Source organism: Talpa occidentalis, unplaced genomic scaffold, assembly GCF_014898055.3.
Source record: "Talpa occidentalis isolate TD23 unplaced genomic scaffold, MPIMG_talOcc4v2.1 talOcc4.5, whole genome shotgun sequence".
Taxonomy (NCBI): domain Eukaryota; kingdom Metazoa; phylum Chordata; class Mammalia; order Eulipotyphla; family Talpidae; genus Talpa; species Talpa occidentalis.
The window spans coordinates 46,866,173-46,892,666 of record NW_023604861.1 but is presented as its reverse complement, the minus strand read 5'-3'; the positions used below and the strand labels follow the sequence as shown (position 1 = coordinate 46,892,666).

General features: G+C 38.2%; 1 protein-coding gene across 1 annotated transcript in view; it reads left to right on the top strand.

The window, feature by feature from the left end:
• Positions 1 to 26,494, top strand: part of FLT1 (fms related receptor tyrosine kinase 1) — a 171,043-nt gene that overhangs the window by 93,816 nt on the left and 50,733 nt on the right. The window contains exons 13-14 of the mRNA XM_037527077.2: positions 2,449 to 2,757; positions 7,401 to 7,547. Coding sequence (XP_037382974.1) covers positions 2,449 to 2,757; positions 7,401 to 7,547 — 456 coding nt within the window. The remainder of the gene's footprint in view (positions 1 to 2,448; positions 2,758 to 7,400; positions 7,548 to 26,494) is intronic.

Genomic DNA, 26,494 nt, shown 5'->3' with positions numbered 1-26,494 from the left:
AACCCTAGGTTGAATGTCTCTTCTGAACAAGGATTGACCCTTCTTTATGACACCTCAAAATAGGACATGGATGTGACATGTGTTAGGTGGATGAGTATAAGTTGTTGTTGATGATGATTATACCAAATCTGCAACAGATACTTAATTATGGGAAGATTTCTTGCTTTCACTTTAAGAGTTAGAAAGCAGTTCTTTCTTGGGTCTGTTTTTGTACTCAGGCTTTAAAAAAAAAAAATAAAAACCCATGATCTAAGGGGAAAAATCCCTCTGGATTCATTAGCCAGCTTAGGACATTTTATTTATCATCTTCTATGCCTCAAAAGACAATACCAAAGTAGTTATACTGAAAGATAACCATTTCTGAGAGGCTGTCTGATAACATAAACCAAATTAGCTTCAGTAACAATATCCCCCATGTGAGAAACAGATCTCAAAGCCTACTTGGTTCTTCTCTGTTCCTATGTGTGTGTTTTTGCTGTTTTGCTGGCACTCAGCATGACTATGGGTGTGTTAGCAATTACTGAGGGTGAAACAGGAACAGCTCAGCCTTATCTCCCTGGTTTCCCAGTGTCACTAAATGCATTTTATTTTGAGATTCCTGGTGGTGCTTGGCAAAGATAAACAAAATCTTCCATCAGGAAACCTGTGAGCTATTTCCACAGGAAGTTTCAAATCACTAAAGTAAATAGAAACTCTCGACATGATCTTAATGGTGTTACTTGGACTTGCTTGGGTTCTAACTACCAGGATGAGACCTCAAAAATGGAAAGTCCATGCTCTTTTCAGAAATGATTTGATTGCAACCAGTGCACAATATGTCTGTTCTAGTATCTGTGTAAAAGTTGATGGCTGATGTTTTATTCCTCACGCTTGGAAAATATTCCAAACATAAAAAGATGCTGAAGTAGAGGGGCTATTTCTGAAAAGCTTATTGTTGTGTTAAAAATGACCATTGACTGCTTCTTCATCTTCTGGCACATTCTTAGATTTTCATTTTAAAAGCAGGAAAACTTCTACTGGTCTCCTCTTTCTCCAACCACTGACAGCTTCATAAGCCACTGTTACCCCCCGCTCCCAGGTTTCAAATGAATACTTTGGCATTTCTTCAGACGTGACACTTTATAATAAAGCCAAAGCCCAGAGAAGTCAGAAAAACAAGCAAAGTGAGATTTAGGAAAGAGTTGATATGATATCTAATTTTGGACTATTGTCCCCTTAAGGTTTAAAGGTTTCTTTATAGCTTTGTGTGCAAAGGATAATAATAATAATAATAGCATAACACAGTGCTTTTCATCTTCAAAGTACTTTGTGAAATGTTGGCGCAAATTCTTTGCTCAGCTACAAATACGCCACCAGTAACAAGCAATGGGAGGATTTGGAGAGCAGGTCAGTTCAGGGCCAGTAACCAATGATTTTTTTTTTTAAACTCCTGGCAAAATGGTCCCAATCTAAGGAACTCACAGCACAAAAGTTGGGATGATGACCCAGTGTGAGAAAGCTCCAGAGGCAGGAGAAGGTGTTGGTAGAGGCACTTAAAAGATGGAAATGAAAGTTAGTTGGGAATTGACAATGGAGAAAATGGCTTGTAAAGGTGCAGCCACCTTTGCAAAAATGTCTAATATGTTTTTGACAGTAAACTTGATTTTTAAAATTATTATCTGCCATTCCTTCCTCACTGCCCCATGTTGGACTCTGACAACTCTTCCAGATTAGTTGTCTTTATTATCAGGAGAATTCTCTGCTCCTTTCTGAGAGGAAGGGTCACACAAAAGGGGACTTGAACAAGTAACTTGGGCCTTCTGTGCTGCACTGTGCCAGCACAGAGCAGGGAGAGAAGGTAAAGGGACAGCAGCAGGGAAGCTACTGTCACTCTAATTGTAGGGGACTTGGGAAAGCAATTGTTTTTTCTGGAAAAGTTTAGGGTTAAAGTGATCTTGACAGACATGACTGAAGTCTCTCAGTGTATACCTGGGACTTCCTATTCTCACTTGTTCACAACTTATTTTGGAAAAGTTTGACCATCTTGCATCATTGGGTTTTAGTACAAATCGCTCTTGTGTTACTTCACTATTTTGCCCACTTCAGATGTCCACTTGCCAGTGGGAGTTCTGTCCTGATGAGAAATGGGTAGCTTGCTTATCATCCCAAGTTGTAAAACCATTCCACTTGGAAGAGCAACTTCAGGCAAATAAGGAAAGTGCACCATCCTAATAATTGTCGTTTTTTGCATTTCCTGCCTGATTTCTGATGGATTGAACTTAACTGGTTCCAAGCTAACATGTTTGATCAATTCCCTAAAAATAAGAAGATAATGCTTACCCTATTAATTCTGTAGCAATTTATCTAGGAACGACTTTTTGAATCTTCGGATATCTTGTGATGAGCTATTTTCTGGGTATGAGACAATGATTATTTTATGAACTGAGGTTCTTTCTGCTTCTTTTATAGATGTGCCAAATGGATTTCATGTTAACTTGGAAAAAATGCCCTCAGAAGGAGAGGACCTGAAACTGTCTTGCACAGTTAACAAGTTCTTATACAGAGACATTACCTGGATTTTGCTGCGAAAAGTCAGCAACCGAACAATACACCACAGTATTAGCAAGCAAAAAATGGCCGTCACTAAAGAATACTCCATTACTCTCAATCTTATCATCAAGAATGTTTCTCTGGAAGATTCAGGCACCTATGCCTGCAGAGCCAGGAACATATTCACAGGGGAAGAAATCCTTCAGAAGAAAGAAGTTACAATTAGAGGTGAGCACTGCAACAAAAAGGCTGTTTTCTCTCGGATCTCCAAATTTAAAAGCACAAGGAATGATTGTACCACACAAAGTAATGTAAAACATTAAAGGACTCATTAAAAAGTAACAGTTGTCTCATATCATCTTGATTTATTGTCACTGTTGCTAACTTTCCGGCTCAGAGGACATGCTCCTCCCAAAATGAGTTTGGAGATGATAGGAGTAATAATGAGACCCCCAAGGTCTCAGCTCTGGGCTCCCCATTCAGGCTAAGGGGTCTGCCCTCTGGGGCCAACTTGGTGCACGTTTGGATTTGGAGGATCCCTGCAGTGCGTTCTTTGTGTTTTTTGCTCTTTGCTGTCTTCTCCTGCCTGATAAACAACTTGGGACTGACTGATCCTTTCCTTCCACTTTGATGCCAACCTCTTTTTATTTTTAAGTTTCAAAGCTGCACAAACTGAATAATTTAAACAAATGCTGGTTTCTGCCAAAGATGGACATGAATAAGTTAATTTTCCAGCCCAGAATGAGTACAGTTGAATTTAAGACTCTGTTGGACCACTGCCTGGTTTTATTTTGTACTATTTCATCTGCTCTTGATTTTTTGTAAATAGCACCTGGATAGCAAGTTTTAATGCTTATTTATTTGAAAATGCTTTTTTTTTTTTTATGTTAAGCACATTAATCTTGAACTGGAGCTTCTAAGGTGGGCCCCAGGGATGCAAGATGTTGGTGTAATTCAGAGGTATTAAAGTTTTAGCACAATATGATTTATGTAAGTCCACCTGATTCAAATCCACTTCGCTTCTGTCTGCAGTTCTGGATAGCTAGCATGCTAGTCTGCTGCCTCTGAGTGGACTATCCAGCTATTGACAGCTGAAATGAAGCGGATCACGCCTTCAATTTCAACATTTTTTTGTCCCCTGGTTATTCTAAAGAACTTGATCCTGTTTAATCAGTGACATTCGAAGTTGTACCACAATCAATTTATCAGGGAAATAAAGGCTATTGTAACCAAAGGTTTAATACAGTCTTCTAAATGTAAATCTAAAACTTGTTCGTATAAAAAGTCCACTTTCCCCATATGCAAATGTTAATAGGATTGTTATGGGGATTAAAAAATAGTAAAACTACAGAAGAAGAATTCAGAATCATTTTAAAATACACACTATTTTTAAATCAAGAGAGATTATAATCTCTTGTTTTAAGCTTGCATTTGAGGGGAAAGTGACTTTTTCACCAACTCTAATATGCATTGTTCTGTTGTTTTCATTTATGATTGATTATTAAATGTGACTTGCATGAACTATTGGAAGGCAGACTATAATAACCCAAATAGCCATGGCTGAGAACACAGTGGCTGGCCAGTTGGATAGGAGATGACAATATGACAGCTTTTCAGGCTTGGGAACTCACGAGACTGTTTCCTCCTTTAGGTAACAGACTCTGTCCCACGGCTAAACTTGTCTTTCACGTGGGAATTGCTTTTGTCAAGTGTGAAAGAGTAAACAATAGCATTTCCCCAGAATGCCAGTTTTATGGAGTCCCAAATGCTCTGAAAACAATTAGTAACCTGGAAGTTGTCAGCCCAAAGGAAAGAATAATCAATTGTATCTTGAAATTTTACCTATGGCTCTTTTGCCTGGAGTCTTTGTTCATTATAAGTCAGAGTGTTCCCTCAGTAAACAATGCTTTAGTACCATAGTACTGGGGACCTCACTTTTTACTAAAGCTAAAAAAGCAAAGGGAATGGCTTAAGGATTGTTTATTTTAAAAAACAGTGACTTGGATGTGAAGAATCTATCATTTCCTTCACCCTAAAATTGCAATTTTTGTGGGGAGGGGAAGGAAAGGTGTTAGTATTTATAGGAGATAATGTTAGCAGTTTCCATAGGGTAATTTATTGTTCACTGCATAATTCATCTTTCCTGAGAATTTCAAAAAGAGGAGACATTTAGGCAGGTTTTCTTTTATTATTATTAGTTATTCTTTGGATGCACGGTAAGGGGAAGATAAACGAAAAAGAGAAAAGAGCCTAATCTGGAGAACAGTTGACAAGGAGTAGAGGGCATGAGGCTGGTTCCTCAGTCCCCATTCCCAAGGGAGAATTGAAACTCTGTCTTTAGGGGACCTGGCAAATCTCAGGACTGCAACACTGAAAAGTAGAAGAACCTGGTGGAGAGTATCTTTGGCTATTAATAACTAGCAGAAATATCCTATTCTGATTTTCTCAGCTTGAAGGGATCAACTCCACTTAGTTAAATTTTGGGAAACAACTGCCTATTTCCATCAAATAACTAAGGTTTAAAGCAGATCACTATAATGTATATATTATACATTGAAAAATATAAAGTGGGGATGAAATATGATTCCTTGGTTGATCAGTCATTTAGAAACTAGCCAAAAGTGAGACTTATCACATCAGAGAACATTTTTCAGAAATGGGTACAAAGAAAAAAAATCATAATACTGTATGTTTCAGACATGTTTATATAAACTTTGTATTTAATTGAGAGACCTGTGTTTGTTTCTGCAACCCTTTTGCTGCTCCTCTTGTCTGAAGTTTGTATAGTACAGATAGGGCCTTTGGGAGTCCTTTATGATGTTTATGTTCAGATCAGGCATTCTCTTCTACATAAGCATGGTTTCCCATCCACCTGTCAGGGAAGCTCAAATTCTGTGTTGCTGATGTTACATTTTGTAGCTATGAAAATAATTTGGATGTTGTGGGCTCTGTGTTCAGACTTCTTTTTTTTTTTTTTATAATAAGGCCTACTGAAATGATAGATTATTTTATATTTAATACATAGGAAATAGTATGTGTGCTAGAGGAAGCTATTAAAAGCCTAACTTGGTGAGTGGGGTCCGAGTTTTAAATGAGATTTGTCAAAGTTGACTTGCCACTGTAAAAGATACTAAATTGTAATCTGATACTGTTCTTTATTTTCTTGTCCTGGTTCGCTGATATGTTTGGGATCTTCACTGTATAAAAATGACAAAATTGTAATGATTGAGCATGGTAAAAGTTATCAAAATTGAAGATTTTGATACATGACTGCATTTTCAACTAGGAAAAGTTGTTTCACAGAATGCAAGCACAGATATATTCAAACGGTTCTGCCCAGGGGGCCAAGATAGGCTAGAAAAGATGCACTGAAACAGGTGAAAAGATCGTTGCTATCATTTGTTCTACACTATGTGGAAAGAGTTTATAAATCAGAGCGCTTCCTTTAACACTTTTTTGCCTTCAGATTTCATTTTGTATAGAATGAAACAAGTCTAATAAGCTATGGAAATCAAAATATAATAAGCAATCTGTTTCTCCTAACAGATAGTAATCCTGCCGTGTTATATACTATGTCAACATGTTATAAAAGTTACATGATAATATACTTTTTTAATCTGAGACTTCTAAATTGCTTTAATGAATGCTAATCCTGAGAGTTTCCCTGCAGGAATAAAAAGAGAAAGGTTTTGGGACTCGGCAGAATCCTGCAGGGACATGGAATCAAAGCCATTGCAATGTGTCATCTCTTATAGCATTGTAATCTCTCCTAAGCTGCTTTCACAGTTTTAGTACAATAAGATGAGGAAATCAAAAATGGTCAGAGAAAGCTCATTCTATAATTGAAACCAGTGACGCAGGATGCGTAAGTTATGCCAAAACTCTTTTGATTTCTGTTCCAGGATTTGCAACAAGCAGGGGGAGAGGATAATTTGGGAAGGTGGGAAAGACAGTAGGAGTTGTTTTTAATTCTTTTACCTTGGAAGTTTAAGCTACCAACCCAGCACCCACCTAACTAGAATGTATAGACATCAGCAGGACTGACTATTTCATGAAATAGAGACACTGTACGCATCGGGGGCCTTGGGGGTACTGTTATTCCTATGTGGGATTTTCATGTTGTAATGTATTGCATCCTAATGTATTAAATTCATTTTGTTGTACTATATTGGTTGGCATTTTATTAAAATAAACTGTATTGTATCATATTTGTATGTTTTAAGAGAAAATAATATAAAATACATTATTTGTACTATTATATAGTGCAAAAACTACAAATCTCTGCCTCTGCCTCTTGAATTAATCCTTTGGGCGCTTGCATTTGGGAAGGGAATGGAGGAAGGAAATAATCAATAAAGCTTTCAAAGTTCAAGAAATTCTCCTGTTTGGTCTGTTGCCTTACAATTTAGGTGACTGACAGCTGAGTAACACAAACAAACCCTCACAAACATATCAGGAAAAGTACATGTGAAACTATTAACTCATCACTATAATGCCATCTATTCATGTAAAAATTCTTTACAAGTTTGTGTACAAGATCGTGTTTTTCATTTCAAGCTCCCCTAAAAGAGTGCAAAATCCTCAGGTTTTATAAACGTTTCTCTCAAAAAAAGGAAGCAAACCAGTTGGTCAAGCAAAAACCTTGCTATCGAAATCTGAAAATAGGTGTTGATTTTTACTCTGTGGTCTAACAAGTTCAATTTATTATAGCAACTTAATAAAGGTTATTCATAGAAGATAAGCTTAGGGAAAATATGAATGAAACCTTACAGTTGAGTTTTACTGTTCCTATATGTATTTAAAATGTTGATATACATGTACAATAAAATGACATTGAAGAGTAATAACAGTTCCCTTTCTTTATTCACTAGATCAGGAAGCTCCCTATCTCCTGCGAAACCTGAGCGATCACTCCGTGTCTGTCAGCAGCTCTACCACCTTACACTGTCAGGCTGACGGGGTGCCCGAGCCGCAGATAACCTGGTTTAAAAACAACCACAAAATACAAGAAGAACCTGGTAAGAGATTCATTCCTTGTGTTTACTTTTTCTTGTCATTCCTTCTTCCCTTCACATTCCCATCACCTATTCCATCATCTATTCCAGAACTATCTCGAGGATAGAGTTGCAAACTGTATTCGTAACCCTGTAGAAAGTTACGTATGGAGCCTGCTTTAAATAGTGCACTCAGAAGGAAATGGAAAGAACCACATATAAGGTGTATCAGTTTAGCTTAACAGCAGAGAAATTGAGGATCTGGTTCCTTGGCTTGAAGTATTACAGATCTTTAAGCATCTAGTATACATAAATTCGGAGTAGATTATGATCTTTTTAATTCACCTATGCCAATTTTAGTGACTTAGTAAAAAAAGATTATTTTAAAAGATATCTTATAATATTGGTAAAAGAAATCTATACTAATGATCATGTGTTTATTTTCTTTCAACTAAAAATATGTTTAAAAACAACTAGACCTGAATCAGTAAGTATGAACACTATCCATTTCCTGCCTCATAATTTTGTGGTTAAAGAAGACTAAATTGAACTTATTTAATATTTTGATAATTGTATTTGTATTAAAAATAAAATTGCCATTTATTTGAATACCCCAACAAATAAATAACTGGCAATAATAGAGTGGTCCTCACATGTGAGTCTTCTAGCCAACAACTCCAATTTGAAGATACCGAAAGGTTTTAGGAAGACCTTGCATTGGAGGGAGGTGGGGATGGAGGAAGCAGATGGGGTATGGGCACGGATGGATTGGTGGAGGGTGAGTGGAACATGTGCACATATGGAAGAACAAAAAATGTAACCCCAAAAATCAATATCAAAATTTATTTAATGAAAAGAAAAGAAAAGGAAAGGTCTTCTACTCAGCAGGTCCAAACTGATCGTATTTACCTTTTTCTTCAGAAATCAGCCCTTCTCATAAGCTGATATTACATACTTCATCATCATCCAAACTAGAAGGTGATGACCACTCCTGTGTCCTGCTCCTCTATTAGTCAGCAAACTGAGCAGGTTATACCTACAAAATATTTCTCAACTCTGTCCTTTCCTCTCTCTCCTTGTTTCTTGTGCTCATTATCTATCCATCCCCTGGATATCTGCATTTGTCTCCTGATGATCTCCCTGCGTCTCTTTTCTCTTTGCATCCATTTTCCACAGTTGCATAAAGTGCAGCTCTGAGTAAGTCACTCCCCTGCTTCAGGTCTTCATGGGCTCCCCATCACACAGCACCAAGTTGCTCTCCATGATGCTTACAGGTATTTCTAGTCTCTTTAATGGAGACGTTTTCTAATTAGTTCATATGCACCTTATTATCTATGCCTTTTCTATTGCTCTCTTATTATATTTGAATCACATACATGCCCTTATTTGAGTGCAGACAGTGTAACTTTGTCTTTGTGTGTTTCATTTGTCTTTATATCCTCAGAACCTGACACAGTACTGGGAAATCAATAAATGCTTCATGAATGAATGAATGGACTAACTAAAAGTTTTCACAAAAATCTTATTCTATCCATAGCAACTTCATTTGGTAGCACAAATCACCCCAAAGTGGGGGGGGGAGGTCAAGGGTGGAGTGGGCTAAGCTATGTCATAGAATTTTTAAAGTTAGAGGAATCTTTGGAATCTCTTTAGTCTCGTTTGTAGAATAGAAAATTGAAGCCCGGGGGCCTCCCCGGGGGCACAGCGGGTTGAGCACAGTGCTATGAAGCTGTCCGCAGCCTCTACAGCACCGGTTCGATTCCTAGCCGGCCAGGGAGATACCCACATGTTGCGGCAGACCTCTCCTGTCTTGCCTGCTCCTCCCCTCAGCAGTGTTTTCGGTCATCTGCCTGTTCTCTGCTCTGTCCCTGGTGAATTCTCTCACCCTCCTATGCCTCTGGCCTATATCCCACTTCTTGTATAAATAAAAAAATACATCTTTAAAAATAAAAAAAGGAAGAAAATTGAAGCCCAAAGACACAAAGATTTGCCCCAAAAAACACACATTAAACTGAGAAAACTAATCTCAAAGTATTTTACCAAAACAAAAGGATGAGCCAGGCGTGGTGGTGTAAGTCTCCAGTTCCAGCTACTCAGGAGGCTGAGGCCCAGGATTGCTTGAGCCCAGGATTTCTGGGCTGTAGAGTGCGATGATCAAGTGTTCTCACTTGAGTTTAGCATCAATACGGTGACCTCACGGGAGCAGGAGACCACCAGTTTGCCTAAGGAGGGGTGAGCTGGCCCAGGTTGGAAACCGAGCTGATCAAAACTCCTGTGCTGATGGAAATAAAAGGAAGAATGAATAGGAATTAGTAGCTTGTAAACCAACGCATGTACTAGCCTCCTTTTAAAGACTCGGAGTTCCTGTTAGCATAGGACCAAAAACAGTTCTATGCTAAAGAGATCAGGTGAAAGGTGGTTGTAAGTTCTCTATTTCCCAAACTTCTTTGATCACAAAATATTTTTTATGAAATGTTCATCTAAGAGCGGGGTAGTTCTTTGAAAGGAATAAATTTTGCTCAAGTTCAGCTTTCATACTTTTCGTGTGGATTAAACAATTAGAGTGGAACCACTTTTGAAAGCCCCTGACCATTCCGAGACCCGCTAGTGGACCAGGCAAGGAATGCCAAGGAAGTGACTCCAAATCGGGAAATGTTATGAGGTTCAGGGAGTCGTTGGCTTTGCCCTCATGGGTCAGAAGATGTGGACAACGTACTTCTCCTGATTCTCTGAACTTCTACAATTATGACAATACTGACCATGTGGTAACACTTAAATAACTTAAGATGATTAAACATCCTAAGACATTGCTTGACAAATAGTACCTTCTGACCCACCTCATTTATACAGAAATTGCCTAATGAATCATCAGATTTTATTGGAAAGTATCAGAAGGATTAATTAACAAATTAACTCAAATATCAAGCAATTCCAAGTCCAATAAAGATAAGTTATGCCCAGCTTTCTTTGATCTTATGATGACCAAAAGAAGACTATCTATAAAGGTCACAAAAAATCTTTTTAAAAATCATTTTAATATGCCACTGTTAGTATTTATTGAATTGAACCATACTAAGTTGTCAATTTTATCTCTCTCCTATTTATTCACTCTTTAACACTAATATATATCTTTGTAGAAATTTCTTAATTTTCTGGAGATAATCTCTTGCATATGTGTAAGATTCCCATTTGAGGCAGTAAATTCAGCAACAAGTGCATATATCTCAGATTATGTATGACCTTTATGTTCATGCATGCAAATATCTTCAAAAATACCAATTTCCCCATGGTTATTTCTCTTTTTTTATTATTTATTTATTTATTTATTTATTTATTTATTTATTTCTCTTTTTTTCACAAAGCATTCAGTATAGATTACAGATTGCCAAAGTGTTAGTCCTTGACTCACTATGGTTCCAAAGCTAAAATAGAAAAACATCAAGATCATAGTCTTAAAAAGACTGGAAACTAGTATTTTATATTCTGAGCCTTTGGAAAGCTAGACTGAGTTTTAAAACCCCTGAGAATAAACTGAACAACCTTTAAGACTGAAGCTATATCTTCTATACAAATCTGGCAATTCATGAAGAATTTATATACTGAGAGTATTTCAGTGACCTTGGACCATGGATAGGATCCGGCCCATTATCATTGTTATTTGTTAAATGACAACTTACTCTTTTCCAAAGAAAATATGAGAGAGGAAGCAGGTCTCACAGAAGAGCTCATGCTTAAGAGGAGTAGCCATAAAACGCGTGCTGAAAGAACCTCAGAGAGTTGGGCTTTTTTCCTCCCTTCTCATTTCCTTTCAGGAAAATCTTCCAGTGGGGCACAGCCATCTATAGACGCAATGCAATTTCAAGAAAGTGTTAAGAAAGCTGAGTAGTACATTCTTAGGCCAAAGGGCATCAAGCAGGAACAAAAAGGATCTTAAGCACACGGGTCCAGGAAAGTGAGTGCACTGGGGACCTGAGATAGTTTCCGCTTGGTACCCCAAAAGAGGAAAATGGAGTCCCAGAAACTACACTGCTGGCCCCTTACAGCGGGCTGTCTCCAGCTCCAGGCTTCCAGGACTTCAAGTGTACAGCCTCCCCTATAAGTTCTGATTCACTCCCTCCACACCAGGCCACCTTTACTCTCCCTGCTGCCCCTCGGCCTCTGGGCCACAGGCCTGCTTGAACCCCGCCTCCACTTGGGGTCCTGCTTTCAAGTTCTAATCACAGCAATGCTTCCTTTTCCTTTTGGTTTAGTTACAATCCACATCATAGCACATCCTTACCGTCCTCTTGTTTAATGTGTTTGGTTGTTGTTTTTTTAATTGTGATAACATTGGTTTATAACATTATATGGGTTTCAGGTGTACAGCTTTGTGCTTGGACATCTGAATGTGCTATGTTGTGTCAACACCAATAGTCTAGTTCCCATCCGCCACCTGACAATGGACCCTCTTTACCCGTTTGACCCACCCCTGCTTTGCCAGTTCCCCTCTGGTAACCACCACTCTTTTGTCTCAATCTAAGTTTTGTTTTACTTTGTTTCTTTATCTACCACACATCAGTGAAATCACAGGGCATTTGTCTTTCTCCATCTGACTTATTTCACTTAGCATATGTGTGGGCTTATTTTTAAAACCTTTGAAGATAGATAGAATATCTTAACATGCCTTTTTATTAACAAAATAATTTTTAAAAATACTATACACTCCACAGTGCTAGGCAACCTACAGATCTCTGGTTTACTTTCCACAGCTGTCATCCGAGGTAGGCACTATTATTAGATGCACTTTCCAGATGTAGGTTATTGTAAGTATACATCAGGCACCCAGGACTATCTTAAGCATTTCACCAATATTATTTGCTTACTCCTCATTACAATTTTATGAGGCTTGCTAAATTCTTATATGCCTAGAGGTCACAGAGTTAGTGGGTAGCTGAGCAAGTGCACACCAGAAGCAATGCTGGCTCCTGTGCTCTGTGCCGAGTGTGGCATGTCCTCTGCCACTCACAGCACTTGAGAGGACAAGCAGGCACTTGTGTTAAGTGACCTCATGGACATTAACAAGTGTGCATTTAAAACAATGGACATTGTTCTTATTTCCAATTCTTAAAGATTCAGCTCCCTAAAAACTATATTTTATTTTTAAAATTTATTCTAGAAAAATTTAAAGCATAAAAAATATGTATTTTTTAAAGTGGACCTGCCAAATATAAGGTTAAAAATAGTTTAAACCCAAATCCAGTGACTTTTTAGTTTTAAAAGGGTCAGAATCCATTCCATATTAGCCAACACTCTTATTGTTCAGCAAACATTTATTTATAAAGTACTACTTTGTTTCTACCGCAGAAGTAGGCTCTGCAAATACAGCAGTGAATAAGAGAACTAAAATCTGGATAACCAAATATCTAGAGTAGTTAATGTGTGTGCGTTTAAGTGAATGCAGCTTCTTCAAGCAGCACAACCAAGGGTGTTGTCATCATCATTACGTCAATTGGGCACCAGAGTTTATGGATTTAAAATAGAATAAAAGGTGGTCCTCCCCAGTGGCGCAGCGGTTGAGCACTGGGTTGTGAAGCTGCCCGCAGCCTCTGCACCGCTGGTTTGATCCCCCGCTGCCGGGCAAGGGTCCCACACGGCACACAGACCTCTCCTGCCGCCCGCTGCTCCCCTCAGCAGTGTACTTCAGTCCTTCTGCCTGTTCTGCTCACTGCTCTGGCTCTGGTGAATTCTCTCACCCTCCGGTGCTTCTGACTGTACCCAGTGCTTGTATAAATAAATAAATAAATCTTTAAAAAGAAAAAGCACCAAGTGTCCCCCTTTTAAAAAAATAAATAAATAAAATAGAATAAAAGGAATTAATAAATAGGACAAGTAGAAGATATTATGGCTAAAATATCTTTAACACATTAATTACATAATTGAAAAAATACATCCTTTGTGTTTTAATTTTCCTACTTTACTACTGCACACATAATAGGTTCTTAATCAATCATTGTTAGTTGAATACACAGAATGGACTCAAGATAGGAAAAGAGAAATATGTGATAGGTAATAAAAGGTAGAAGAACTTTTGAATTACAACTGAGTGAAAAAACAATGGAAAACTATTAGGAGGGACCAGTGGGGGCAAAGTTTTCCAAAGGGAAGGAAATTTAAGACAAGTTTACTTTGAAAAGACAGTTGAAAAGAAAATGGACAAGTTAAAGTGAATATAACATAAAGAACCAAATATGAGAGGGGGGCCGAAAGTGTAGGCGTCAATACCAAAAACTCCCATACAATAAATAGCTCTAAGTTGGGGATGAATTCTGTTTGTCAGTGAATGCTTTGACTATGGTTTGATTCTTAAGGGTATATAGATAGCAAAGTTCCTTTCAGAAACATTCATTTCTATTGGGCTAAAAGTGAAAGGGTTTGCACCCAGACTTGGAACTAAGATATGAAGTTAACTTGGAAAACTGTGCTCCCCTGAGTGCCTTCATTACCTCTCCAGCCACCTAAGGGGCCAGGAACTCCTCCAAAGCAATCTGAAAGTCCCCTTTCTACCTCCTACTTTTCCAGGCCCCCCAGTGTGTTCCTAAAAATGTTTAAAATAGGGAACAGAGCTGAATGAGACTTGTTTGTGCATCTGCTGGCAGTTTCCTTCTTAGTGGTACTAAAGAATCAGGGTAAGTTTGCAAAGCAGACATGGCAGGTCTATCCAGTTTAGTCTTGCACTAATAAAGGCACAAACTATCTCATAAATGATTGTGCAGAGAAAATGGGGTTTGTGAAAAGTCATTAAAATGCTAACAAAAGTAATGAACTCTCTTGTTAACTATTTCAGAGAACAAAAGGCAAAACTGACCTGAGATGTTACTTGAACTAAATTTCTATGACAGAAAAGCATTTTCAGAATATTTTAAGATTAAATCAATAGGATTGAAACAACAGTTTTGAAAGAATAAATTCTGTCTAAAGTTGGCTTACTGGAGAGGAAAGCATCATTTTAACCCAGTGATCAATATTCCTTCTTAGCTGACTTGATCATTAAGACTATTTATCGAATGACCTTTAAGGGACAACTTTCTTGTCACCAAATCACTGACTCCCTACAAACACCTGTGAGTTGTGTATTCATATCCAGGTGGGTAGGGGCGTCATACAACAGGACAGAATTACATCTGAATTGTAGAGTGGTTTCCTAGATCTAAAAAAACTCTTAAAGAAAAGCAGAGGGGTGAATGAGATGTTAACACCCAGGGATCATTAACTTTCACCCTCAGGCTATTAGAATCAACATCTTTGCTTGATTTCTTAGAAATAACGAAATTCAGGATGTCAACTATCTTTTGCTAAAATTGAGTAGTAATTGCCTTTTCTTTGTCATGAAATCTACTGTTATGGTGTATAATGAGTTAAGAAATACTGCAGAAGAAATGTGTACCATATTCCCAGGTGCATGGAGGGCAGCTCATGTGCAGGTGAGCTGGCCGCTCTGTTTATCAACCATTGAGCCGGTAAATGTGTGGAAGATGGGCGGCAGCTCTCTTCTCCATTCTCAGTGTGCGTTTAAGATCAGGGGAGTGAGGTTCCCAGAAAAGTAAGCTAGCTTTCACTTGTGAATATACCAATGGCTCCCCTCGTGCCAGCATCTTCAAACAAACTCAAGGTTTAGTCGCACTGCTGACAATATGAGCCCGGGGGACATTCTGAATGTTTTGCAGAACCAAGACACAGCTTCTTTACAAGGATAAACTTCTATTTAGAAGATGAGGAAAAGCAGTGGAATTAAGGCAGGAATGCAGTTGGGTCACAGCAGAAAAAACATATAGTTGGTTGGCATCCTGGGTTTGGAACCATACCCTAACTTCAGATAATAGGGACTCCCTGACTTTAACCACAGTCCTAACATGACTGGAAAAGGTGGAATGCTGCTTTTTGTGCTCATATCTGCAATTACTTGTTCAAATCTGGTGAGTTCAATGATTCTGGCAAGTCTAGCTGTAGGGTTCTATGGTTTACCTCTAGACAAGTAAAGTAACCCATTGAGAACAGTCCCATTTTGTATTAGAACTCAATAGAAGGTATTTATGGAGAATCCATCTTGTCCCCCAAATATATCTCACTTTCTGTAAAGTGCCAGCTTATTTAGGTCTTGCATAGGTACATAACATCTTATCATATCATAATTCATATTCTAATGCTTTCCCCAAGGACAATTTTTTGGATATGTTTTCCAGCATAGTATCCTGCTCCCATTCAGTGCTGAGAACTCCTGGGCACAGGACACATAAGACGTGAAAGAGGAATGTGCAAACTATGCCATCACACATTATGATCACAAGCCTATTCATATGAATGATGGAGTCCCTGTCAGTTGTTTATTTTCAGTTGTATATCCTTTTAGAAGCTCTCTAGAATTTCCAGAGGACTTACAATTTCAAATGTAAGAAATGAGAGAGAACTTGCTCATCTGGCTTCCCTTTAGAGAGAACTTATCCCATTAAAGAGAACTTGTGGCAGAATATACATAACATGAATTTGACCACCTTAACCATTTTATTTATTTTTATTTTTATTTTTTAAGATTTATTTATTTATTTATACAAGAACCGGGGTACAGGTCAGATGCATGGGAGGGTGAGAGGATTCATCAGAGACAGAGTGGGGAGCAGAATAGGCAGACGACAGAAATACACTGCTGAGGGGAACAGCAAGCAAGACAGGAGAGGTCTGCCGTGCCATGTGGGATTCTCATTGGCAGGCTGGGATCGAACCGGCACTGCAGAGGCTGCAGACAGGTTCACAGCGCTGTGCTCAACCACCTGCGCCACCAGGGGAGGACCACTTTAACCATTTTAAAATGAATAATCCAGTGGCAGTAAATATATTAACAATGTTGTGCAACCACCACTACTTATGTAGTTTCATAACTTTCCTATTGGAAAGCTAAACCTATTAAAGCTCCTCCCTTTTGAATGAATTAAGCTCCTCTTATGATTCTTTCTGTGCCCTCAGGCAACACACGGAACTATGGTTTGGTCATAGCCAAGATCAGCCAGCTTGCTTTGTGTGAAAAGCAGTCCATGCTTCAGGGAGAGAAAGAGAAACTGGGACAAAAGGAAAACATAGAAAGGTTATGTTAGGGAAGGAGGATGAGTTGACCTGCTTATGGTCACCCAGCATCTCAGGGACTGTACCTACATAGCTTTTTTTTTTTTTTGAAGATGTATTTATTTATGCATACAAGAGCTGGGGTACAGGCCAGAGATGCGGGGGGTGAGAGGATTCACCAGAGACAGAGTGGGGAACAGAACAAGCAGATTGACTGAAATACACAGCTGAGGGGAGCAGCGGAAGAGACAGGAGAGGACAGGAGAGGTCTGCCACGCCATGTGGGTGGCTCCCTGACCGAGGATCGAACTCATCCTGCAGAGGCTGAGGATTGCTTCATAGTGTGGTGCTTAACCCCTTGCACTGCCAGGGAGGCCCTGTACCTACATAGCTTTTAAAACTTTCATTCAGTGACTCTGCTGGTGATAAAGAGGCTTATAATTCCAGTTTTATAACTACTGTTATTTAAATTAAATAAGTAACACATGAATATATTTTCATTTCAGAGGTCATATGTTATAGAACTAGAATAAGCTGTTTGGAGAATTGACCCATGGCAATGACTGAATGTGTATTTTGACAATGATTTGTCTATTTTTTATCTCTATGTTCATACACACAAATGTGGGTGTGTATAAACATTTCATTCATTCAACAGCTTTTCACTGAGAGCTAACTCTGTGCCAGGAATGTAGTAGGTGCCGGGAGCAAGACAGGAACTTTGAATTTACATTCTAATGGAAAAGGATAGGTAATAAATTTAACAAAAAGAACTGTAAGCATAGAGTATACAATTAGATAGTAACAAATACTATGATAAACAAGATGATGGATTACAGTGAGTGACTAGCAGTGGGGTTGCATGGGAAAGCCAGCATCTCTAAGATAAATTTGAGTTGAGATCATACTATGTGTTTTGTTTTATGACTTTTTTTAATCACAACTTTTTTTTTTTTTTTTTTTATTTATTTGTTTCTTTGTTTCTTTGTTTATACATGCACTGGGTACAGTCAGAAGCGCAGGAGGGTGAGAGAATACACCAGAGCCAGAGCGGGGAGCAGAGCAGGCAGAGGTACACTGCTGAGGGGAGCAGCGGGCGGCAGGAGAGGTCTGCGCGCCATGTGGGACCCTCCTCCGGTGGCCGGGGAGCAGCTGGGGATCGAACCAGCGCCGCAGAGGTCGCCTGCAGCTTCGCAACCCAGCGCTCAACCGCTGCGCCACCGGGGAGGCCCTAATCACAACTTTTGAAGCCTTTCCATGTCAGTCCATATTTTTCTGCTCCTTTTAGCAACCATACACTGTAATATGGTATGTATTCCCAGAATTCATTTAGCTATTCTTATATGAATGGAAAAACATTTTCTTGACTTTATTTAATCTTCTTTGAAATGCAATACTCTTCTTTTATAAATTGTCATAGGAATGCTACCTCACTATATACAGAGAAGGCACTTTCAGTGAATGGTGATACCTCACAGTTTGCATCCACCCTCATGAGGGGCTGTGGCGAGAGTGAACACACCACAGGGATTTATTAGGACAGGATGAGTGTGTGTGCATACAAGTGTATGCGTGTACTTGTGTGTGTCTACAATTCATAGATATAGATAGCGGATAGCTAAGGCGCTATATCAGTAACCATAGACTTAGCACCACTTGAAACATTTTAAGTGCCTAAAATCATTCAATACTTCATTAGAACAACAGCAAAGTTCACAGCGTGTGGGTACAAAATGCTTTTCATGCCTGTGTTTTTGGCACAGTTCCAACGGGCTCACTTCAACCATAACCCCTTCAAGTCAGCCAATTTGCAATTTCTTGAAAGCTTTTGGAAACTATTCTGTTATCATAACTCAATTTTGTAACTGAACGAATAAAGCAATAGACTTTATCCCCAATGAAAGCACCGTTGTTTATGACTTTTCCCTGATTCAGTGATTACACGGATAGGAATATTATATAGCTTTTCTCACCACTGTCTTCAGTCTTAGTCTTTCCTAAGATCTCTTCTCCTTTCTCTGTCTTTTTTATGGTTAAAGAGAAAATAGCCTTGTGGGGATCATGTCTATCAGATCTCCTTTAGATCGTATGTTTTCAATAACTCCTAACTCTCTTCAAACTTAACATTATTATAAGGCAACTTTTTACTGTGTCTCAGATTATTCCTACTTCACCAACTTTTTTCCTTCTGTCCACAAAGTTTTTTCATGAGACTTGATCTTAGGGTAAAATTCTCAACAGAGAAGGAAGAAGCCACATGGTGTTCATTTGAAAACATTGGAATCATTCATCCTTTTGGTGCCATTTAACAAGTTTATTATCTTTCATTTCCGAGTTTTGTCATTTCACAGAACTTGCACTTCTCTTCCTCAGAAATTGTTTCTCAAATCTCTAAAATTTGATTGAATATAGAAAACCTCCTTTGTGTTCTTCATGAGAAGTCAATCAGAGGCATCCTGACTCTAGTTTTCTTGGGTTACCTTTAACCTTATTGACCTCTGTTTTGGTACTTCTGCTCAATATTTCAGATACAGCTCTTAGCTATCAATTGGTTTAAGGTCTACCAATCTGAAGATATGAGAGCTTATTATGTATGTAGAACTAATGCATCATCTTCATTGTTGAAAATACACATGTCAACTTCAAAGAATTTGTCATTTAGTGGGAGCACCAAGATTATCATAACAATATCAAACAATTTATAATTTATTCTACCTAACAAATGTGTTAATTATCTACAATGAACCAGGCGCTTTGTTATATTCTAGAATATAATGAAAATGAGCCACATTTAGTCCTTACCTTTCAAAAAACATAGTATGTACACATAAGTGTTATAAAATTCCATCACATACAAACTAGCATCTCTGGATTTGGATGATCAGGGAGGATCAATGGAGGAGATGTCATTTGAATTGGACTTGGATGGGTAAAGAGAGTTTTGATGATAAGATTAATTTGCCCAAATTGGATGGACACATGTTGTCTAAGTTGGAAGTACAGATGATCAACTGAGCAACAAAACAGGAGTTACTGATCAGGCTAGGGGGTCAATTTAGGAGATCAAAAGGTAGTTTTTTGCATAAGAAGCCAGATGCAAACACATGATGTATGTTTATTTAATCAGATAGATGAGTCTAAAAGCCGTCCAGAGGCATTTACTCCGTGGTGAATTATACTAAACTTTTATTCCATGGTCTTTGTAAGTAGCATGATGCTTCTATATAAAATGCCAAGATTGTCCTATCCATTACGTTATAATGGAAAGAAATGAAACTATTTACAAAATTTATTGAAAATACTGTATACTGAAGGGGTTGGAGACATTTAAATTTTAAATTGCATCCCATGGGTAAATATATAAACCAACTTCATCACAAATTCTGACCCCAACCCCCAATCACAGCTAACACACAGCCAAGTCCTTACACTAAACCTCATCATCAGATTCCTTGTAGTACATTACACAAACAACCCAGTGTCAAGTTTTACTTGCCCCTTTTGGACTAAAGTTTTCTCAGACCTCTCAACCACTTGAATTTGCATTTCTGAGCCCTAGCAGCTGGATATTTTTTTAATGTTAAGATGACAAAATAAACTTATACAGATTTTACAGACTCTGAGAGTATTAGTGCTGCAGGTCATCGGTCATTATTACCACATAGGGAGTTAGCATTAACTACTACCTGACCATCTAATATTCAGCAATCATTGCAGAGCTTACTCCTCACCCCTTATATCCTAGTTTCCATCATTTTGATTTGGATATTTCCTTCGCTTTTGGGAGGGTCTTCTCTCTGTTGTTAGAGCACTTGACACTTGAATAAGGCAGAGTTACTGTTTTCTAGGAGTTCAGAGTGGAGTAGCAAAGTCAGATGTCAGCAATCTCACTACAAAATTGCAAGAGCACCAGAAGATGCTTCCAGAACAGCTAATCCTTGAGTTGAATTTTAAAGAAGTCAATGTTAATCAAGTGACCAGGTCAAGGGAAAACCAGCAAAATCCCTGAGGCTTATCATGAACTGCTAGTGTCAGCATGGTTCATGCCAAAGGATACATTTAGGGGCATAACAGTGACACAGTTGGGAAGATAAGGAAGGGCCAGACCATGGAGTTCCATGCTTAATAAAAATGTAAAATATGTTCTCATGTAGAGTCTCTAAGTCAAAGTTGTGTCTAATACACCCGACAGTGTGTTTTTATTGGCCCCACAGTAAATTTATATGTTGAGTTCATTGCCAACATTACTATGAAAATTATTAGGTTTCTAGCCATTGGAAATTAGTTAGGTGATCCCTCTATAAAGAAGCAGGCTTACAATTAAGTTACCCTAACACAAAGTAGAACATCATGTTCCTAAGTGATTTCTGCATGTTTTAATGAAGAAGGGAAAATGATATTCAAATTAGAGTGACTCTTCAAAGAACTTAATATCATCTTTCATAACAACAAATATTATGGCGTGTCTGGAAATAAATGTGACTAAAGAAATGCAAGATATTTAAAGAAAAAATCATATATAACTATTAAAAAACACAAAAGAAGACCCACATAACTCAAAGATATGTGACATTCTTTGATGGGAATGCTTATTATTAAGTTGAACCATTTTTGAGCCATTTCTGTAGGTTAATATGTTGGAAATCCCAGCTTTCAACCTAAAAATAAATGAGACAAATTCTCCCCAATTATTATATAAATTCAGTGCAAATCCCATTAATATCCCAACAGTGCTTTTTATAAAACTTGAGAAGTCAAACCTGAAATTCATATTGAAGTATAAAAAGTCAAGACAATTTTGAAAAAGGGACCACGCCATGCCAAATATCAAGATGTATTATCAAATTATGACTTTGATTATGGGATAAATCGGCCATTGCAGAAAAAAAAAGAATCTTCTAAAACCGAACCACAAATATGCGAAAACCACAACAGCTATACAACCACATTAAAAAAATAAAAAATGGACTTGTATCACACTGTACACAAAAATTAACTCAAAATGGATTAAAGATTTGAATGAAAAACCTGACACCGTGAAACACCTAGAAGAAAACACCAGTAGTCTTGGTGGAGATTTTTTTAATTTGATACAAAAGCAAAGGCAACTAAAGCAAAAATAATTAAGTGGGATTACATCATGCTAAAAAACTTCTGCACAACAAAGGAAATCATCAACAATATGAGAAGGCAACCTAGTGAATGGGAGGAAATATTTGCAAATCATGTATCTGATAAGGGGTTAATATCCAAAAAATATAAAGAACTCATACACAGTAATAACAGAAAAACAAACAACTGATTTTTAAATGGGAAAAGAAACTGTCGAGACATTTTTCCAAAGAAGGCAACAGCTTGCCAACAGATACATGAAAAGGTGCTCAACATCACTAATCATCAGGGAAATGCAAGTCAAAACCACAGTGAATCATCACATCACACCTGTGAGAATGACTGTTATCAAAAAGAAAAGAAATAACAAGTGTTGTACTATTGGTGGGAATAGAAAATGAAAAACCCTAGGTATTTTCATCAAAAAAATTAAAAATGGAAATACCATATGATCCAGAAGTTCTACTTTTGTGTTTGGATCCACAGAAAATGAAATAGTAATTTGAATAGATATGTACCCCCATGTTCATTGCCTCGTTATTTACAATAGCCAAGATATAGAAACAGCCTTCAACTCCATTGAATGAAGATGTGAGATATGATATCTGTATACACAAACATATATAAATGTGTCTCTATATAGGTGTGTATATATACACACTCACAAACCCACACACACATACATACATTTAAAATATTTAAAGTTTTATAATCATGAGAAATCTCATGGCACGTACACACATGCATATATACATGTACACACGTGGAATATTATTTGGTTATGAGGAAAGAAGGGATTTTTGTCATTTGTGATAACATGGATTAACTTCAAGTGCATTATGCTAAGTCAGATAAGTCAGACAGAGAAAGACAAATACCATATTATCTCAAATACCATATGATCGCACATGTACATAGAGTCTTAAAAAAAAAACCCCTTGGGCCTCCCCTGGTGGCGCAGTGGTTGAGCGCTGGGTTGCGAAGCTGCCCACAGCCTCTGCGGCGCCGGTTCGATCCCCAGCCACCGGCGAGGGTCCCACATGGCGCGCAGACCTCTCCTGCCCCCCCGCTGCTCCCCTAGGCAGTGTATTTCGTCAAATCTGCCTGCTTCCCGCTCTGGCTCTGGTGAATTCTCTCACCCTCCTGTGCTTCTGACTGTACCCAGTGCTGTATAAATAAATAAATAAATCTTTAAAAAAAAAAAAAACCCTCATAGATGCACAGAACAGACTGATGATTGGTCAGGGGCATGAGATGAAATGAATGTGAGGGATCAAAGATATAAGTTTCAAGATGTAAAATAAATAAAACAGAGGGACGTGATGTTCATCCTGGTGACTATGATTGATAGCACCATATTTGACAGTTGTTAAGAGAGTAAATCTGAAACATTCTTATCACAATAACAAAATATTGTATGTAGATGGATGTTAATTAGACTTATTGTGGCGATCCTCTTTTAATATATACAAATATGAAATCATTGTACTGTGTACTGGAAGCTAATATGTTATATATTGATTACATTTCAACTTTTAAAAAATCACAACAAGATCCCCATTACATAACCATTATTTTGCCATCAATTAAAATGTCTAATAACACCAAATATTGGTAAGAATTTGGGGAGTGAGGGCTCGTAGCCACTACTAGTTAAAGTGTAAATTGGTATAATTTGGAAGAGAAATTTGTAATTTGGGTAGAGTTGAAAATGGGTTGATATAGCCAGCACAAGGATCTGCAGATATAATAATGCATACCTAACTGTGTCAGATGTGCATTATAGCTTTTTTATAGCTAAAAATAAAAACTACCTATCCTGTGATAGGCAAATAGATGGTGGATTATATTTTTCTGCACTTTTTGAATGTTTCAAATCACAATAAAAAGGTTAAAAAGAGAGCTCTTTTAAAGAGGTGAACCCCTATGGAGAACAGAGCCTGCATCATTGGGATTGGGTGGTATAAAGAACATGTCATCGTATATAGGCATAAAAGAAACTAGGGAAGACAATGAACAAGTGTGGGCACAAGATTTGAGGAATGGGGGGAATAGTACGCTTACTTTTGTGAGAAAGGAAATAAATAGCAAGAGCAGAGGAGAAAGGACTTCGCTGTTGATCTAGGACACTTCCGCATCCCCTGACCTCTCCTCCAAGTGATTCAAAGAGGAAACTGCGGATGATGTTGACGCATCAGCATCCTTGGCCTATCCTTTGACTTTCCGCGGTTATATCTATCATCTTGTGTAAAACTGAAGTCCTTTGACTTTATCTGTGCCCAGTGCTTGCCTTGAGATTAAGGTGGTAGAAAATTGGTCAAGGTTCAGGTCTGCTGCAAAGAAGATGGTTGCAGGCAGCAAGGTAGCTGCCATTATAATTGTTCATGGTCCCTGACCACTCACTATCCAGTTATATTTTACTTTCTCTGATTGCCATTTAAACCCCGTTTTACAGTTTTCAAGGTTTCAACACTTTTATTATCTCAGTTGATCCTCATAGCCATACCATGAAATAGGCAAAGCAGGTATGACATATTCTCATTTTACAGATGGACAAACAGTCCCAAAGAGATTCTGTGACTTTGCCACAGTGGAGAGTTCTCATTTTTCCCCTATTTATGTGGGTTTGGAATATTGAAACTGTTTTGGACTCATCTCTGTCTATTCTTGGATCCAATAAAGCATCAATTCCTGTAGGTTGTTTCATGATATATCTGCCTCCATTTCTTCCTCTCCACTTCCTTTCCCACCATCCAGATCTGGGGCTTCATCATTCCTGGCCTGAAACCTAACTGGTGAACTGAACTTCCAGATGCCACCTTTTCCTCACTCCAGTCCATCCTGCAATCTCCCTCTAGACTAAACTTCCTTAAACACTGCTTTCATTATGTCATTTCCCCACTCAAAAATCTTTGTGACTCTCCTTCCTTCTGCCTTGAATGGAAACTATTCAGACAAGATTTCAAAGCACTCTTGCAACTGAACTCACCTTTTCCAGTCAAAACAGGTGCTTTCAAAATAAAAAATGGCTAACAAACACATGAAAAAATGTTCAAAGAAGTGCAAATTAAAACAATAATCGTTTTCATCTACCAAATCAGCAAAGTTTTGCATTTTGTATCCTCTACTACAAAATTGCTCAGGTACTATTCGGATGTGGCAGGAGAGTGTCAAAATAATCCTTCTCTGCTGGTAGAAGTATTAATTGGTATAATCTTTTATATCACTCGATAAGTGAATCAGGGACTTTTGACATAAGACACAAGTCTATTTCTAGGGACCTATCATAAGGAAATAATCTGAAATCAAGAAAAATCTTCATGCCTAAAGATGTTAATTTCACTGCTATTTGTAGCTATGAGCAATTAGAATGACAACCCAATACTGGTGTCAATATGATGTACGCATAAAACAAATAATTATATTAAAAGCGTATACATGGAGGAATATTTAGACTATGATATTAAAGAGGGGAGTTTATATTAAAGTTACATAACCATTAGGGGGAATCTTATGGCATTTTACTATAGAATTTGTCTTTATTCTCTCCTCGCACATCATCTCAACCCTTTTTCTTTTTTTTAAATTTCCAGAATCCTCTCCCCTTCCCTGATTTAAAAAGAAGAGTACCTGTTACTTATTGAGAAAATACACTGGCAAATTGTCCAGCCTGCCTGTCCCTTGATACTCTGCAAACTTTACTATTAAAGTGAATGAACTATCCCTATTCCCATCCACAGCAAACTTGGCCAGTGAATTTTATCCTATTTCTTATCTCTCTTTCCCTTTATCCCCCCATCCATGACATTCTATCAGCACATAATCATGCTATAAAATTTCATTTTTCAAAAAAAAGAGAATTCATTCTTTGACCTCATGTTATCCTCGGCTAACTCCTTGAAAGTAACCTCCTCAACATCTCTACCTTGTCACCTTCGATTCCCTCTTTAACTGGCATTAGTGATGCATGTGCTCCCACATTTCACCGAACAGGCTCACTGTCAAATCCAGTGGTGAGTTATCTCCCTACATCTTAGCTTCCCAGCAGTATTGCGCACAGCTAACTATTCTGTTCTTTGTGAACTCTTCCCTTAGGTTCTGGGAACCATGCTGACTGGTTTTCTTGCTGCCTCATTTATGGGTTGTTCTTATTCTCTGTTGCTGCTTCCTCTTCCTCTAAGATTCAGTGCTCAACCTGCAGGCTTGCTGTCTTCTCTGTCTGGACTCTCCATGAGGTTGGTTTCTATTCTCGCGGCCTTCCACACCTTCAATGCATTCATTCCATGTAGCTGTCTCTAATCCTGCTCTCCGGGCGAACCCTTCTTTCAGACACGCAATAAGTACTACAAACTCAGTATGTGCAAAACAGAACAGAACTCTTGATTTTTCTCCCTCAAACTTGTTCCCCACAGGAAAGCTACCACTATTCTCCCAGTTGTTCAAACCATTACCCTGAAAGTCAAATATCTATTACTACTTTTCATGCTAATCCATAAGCAAGCCTTCTGGTTCTGCCTGCAAAATTGTCCCCAAACCACCAATTCTTACCACTTCCAACATAGTGGCTTTGACCTGAGGCCATAGTACCTCTCACTGGTCAGCTTCAGTAGCTCACAAGCTGATCTCCCTGCTCCTCCTTTGTCCCAATACACATTTGTATCCTGCAGTGGTTTTCCTCTGCATTTAGAGTAGAATTCTAAGTCCTCATCAGGGCTTGCAGGGCCGTGCAACACCCATGCCTCCTGCTCACTTACTGTTCTCAAGCC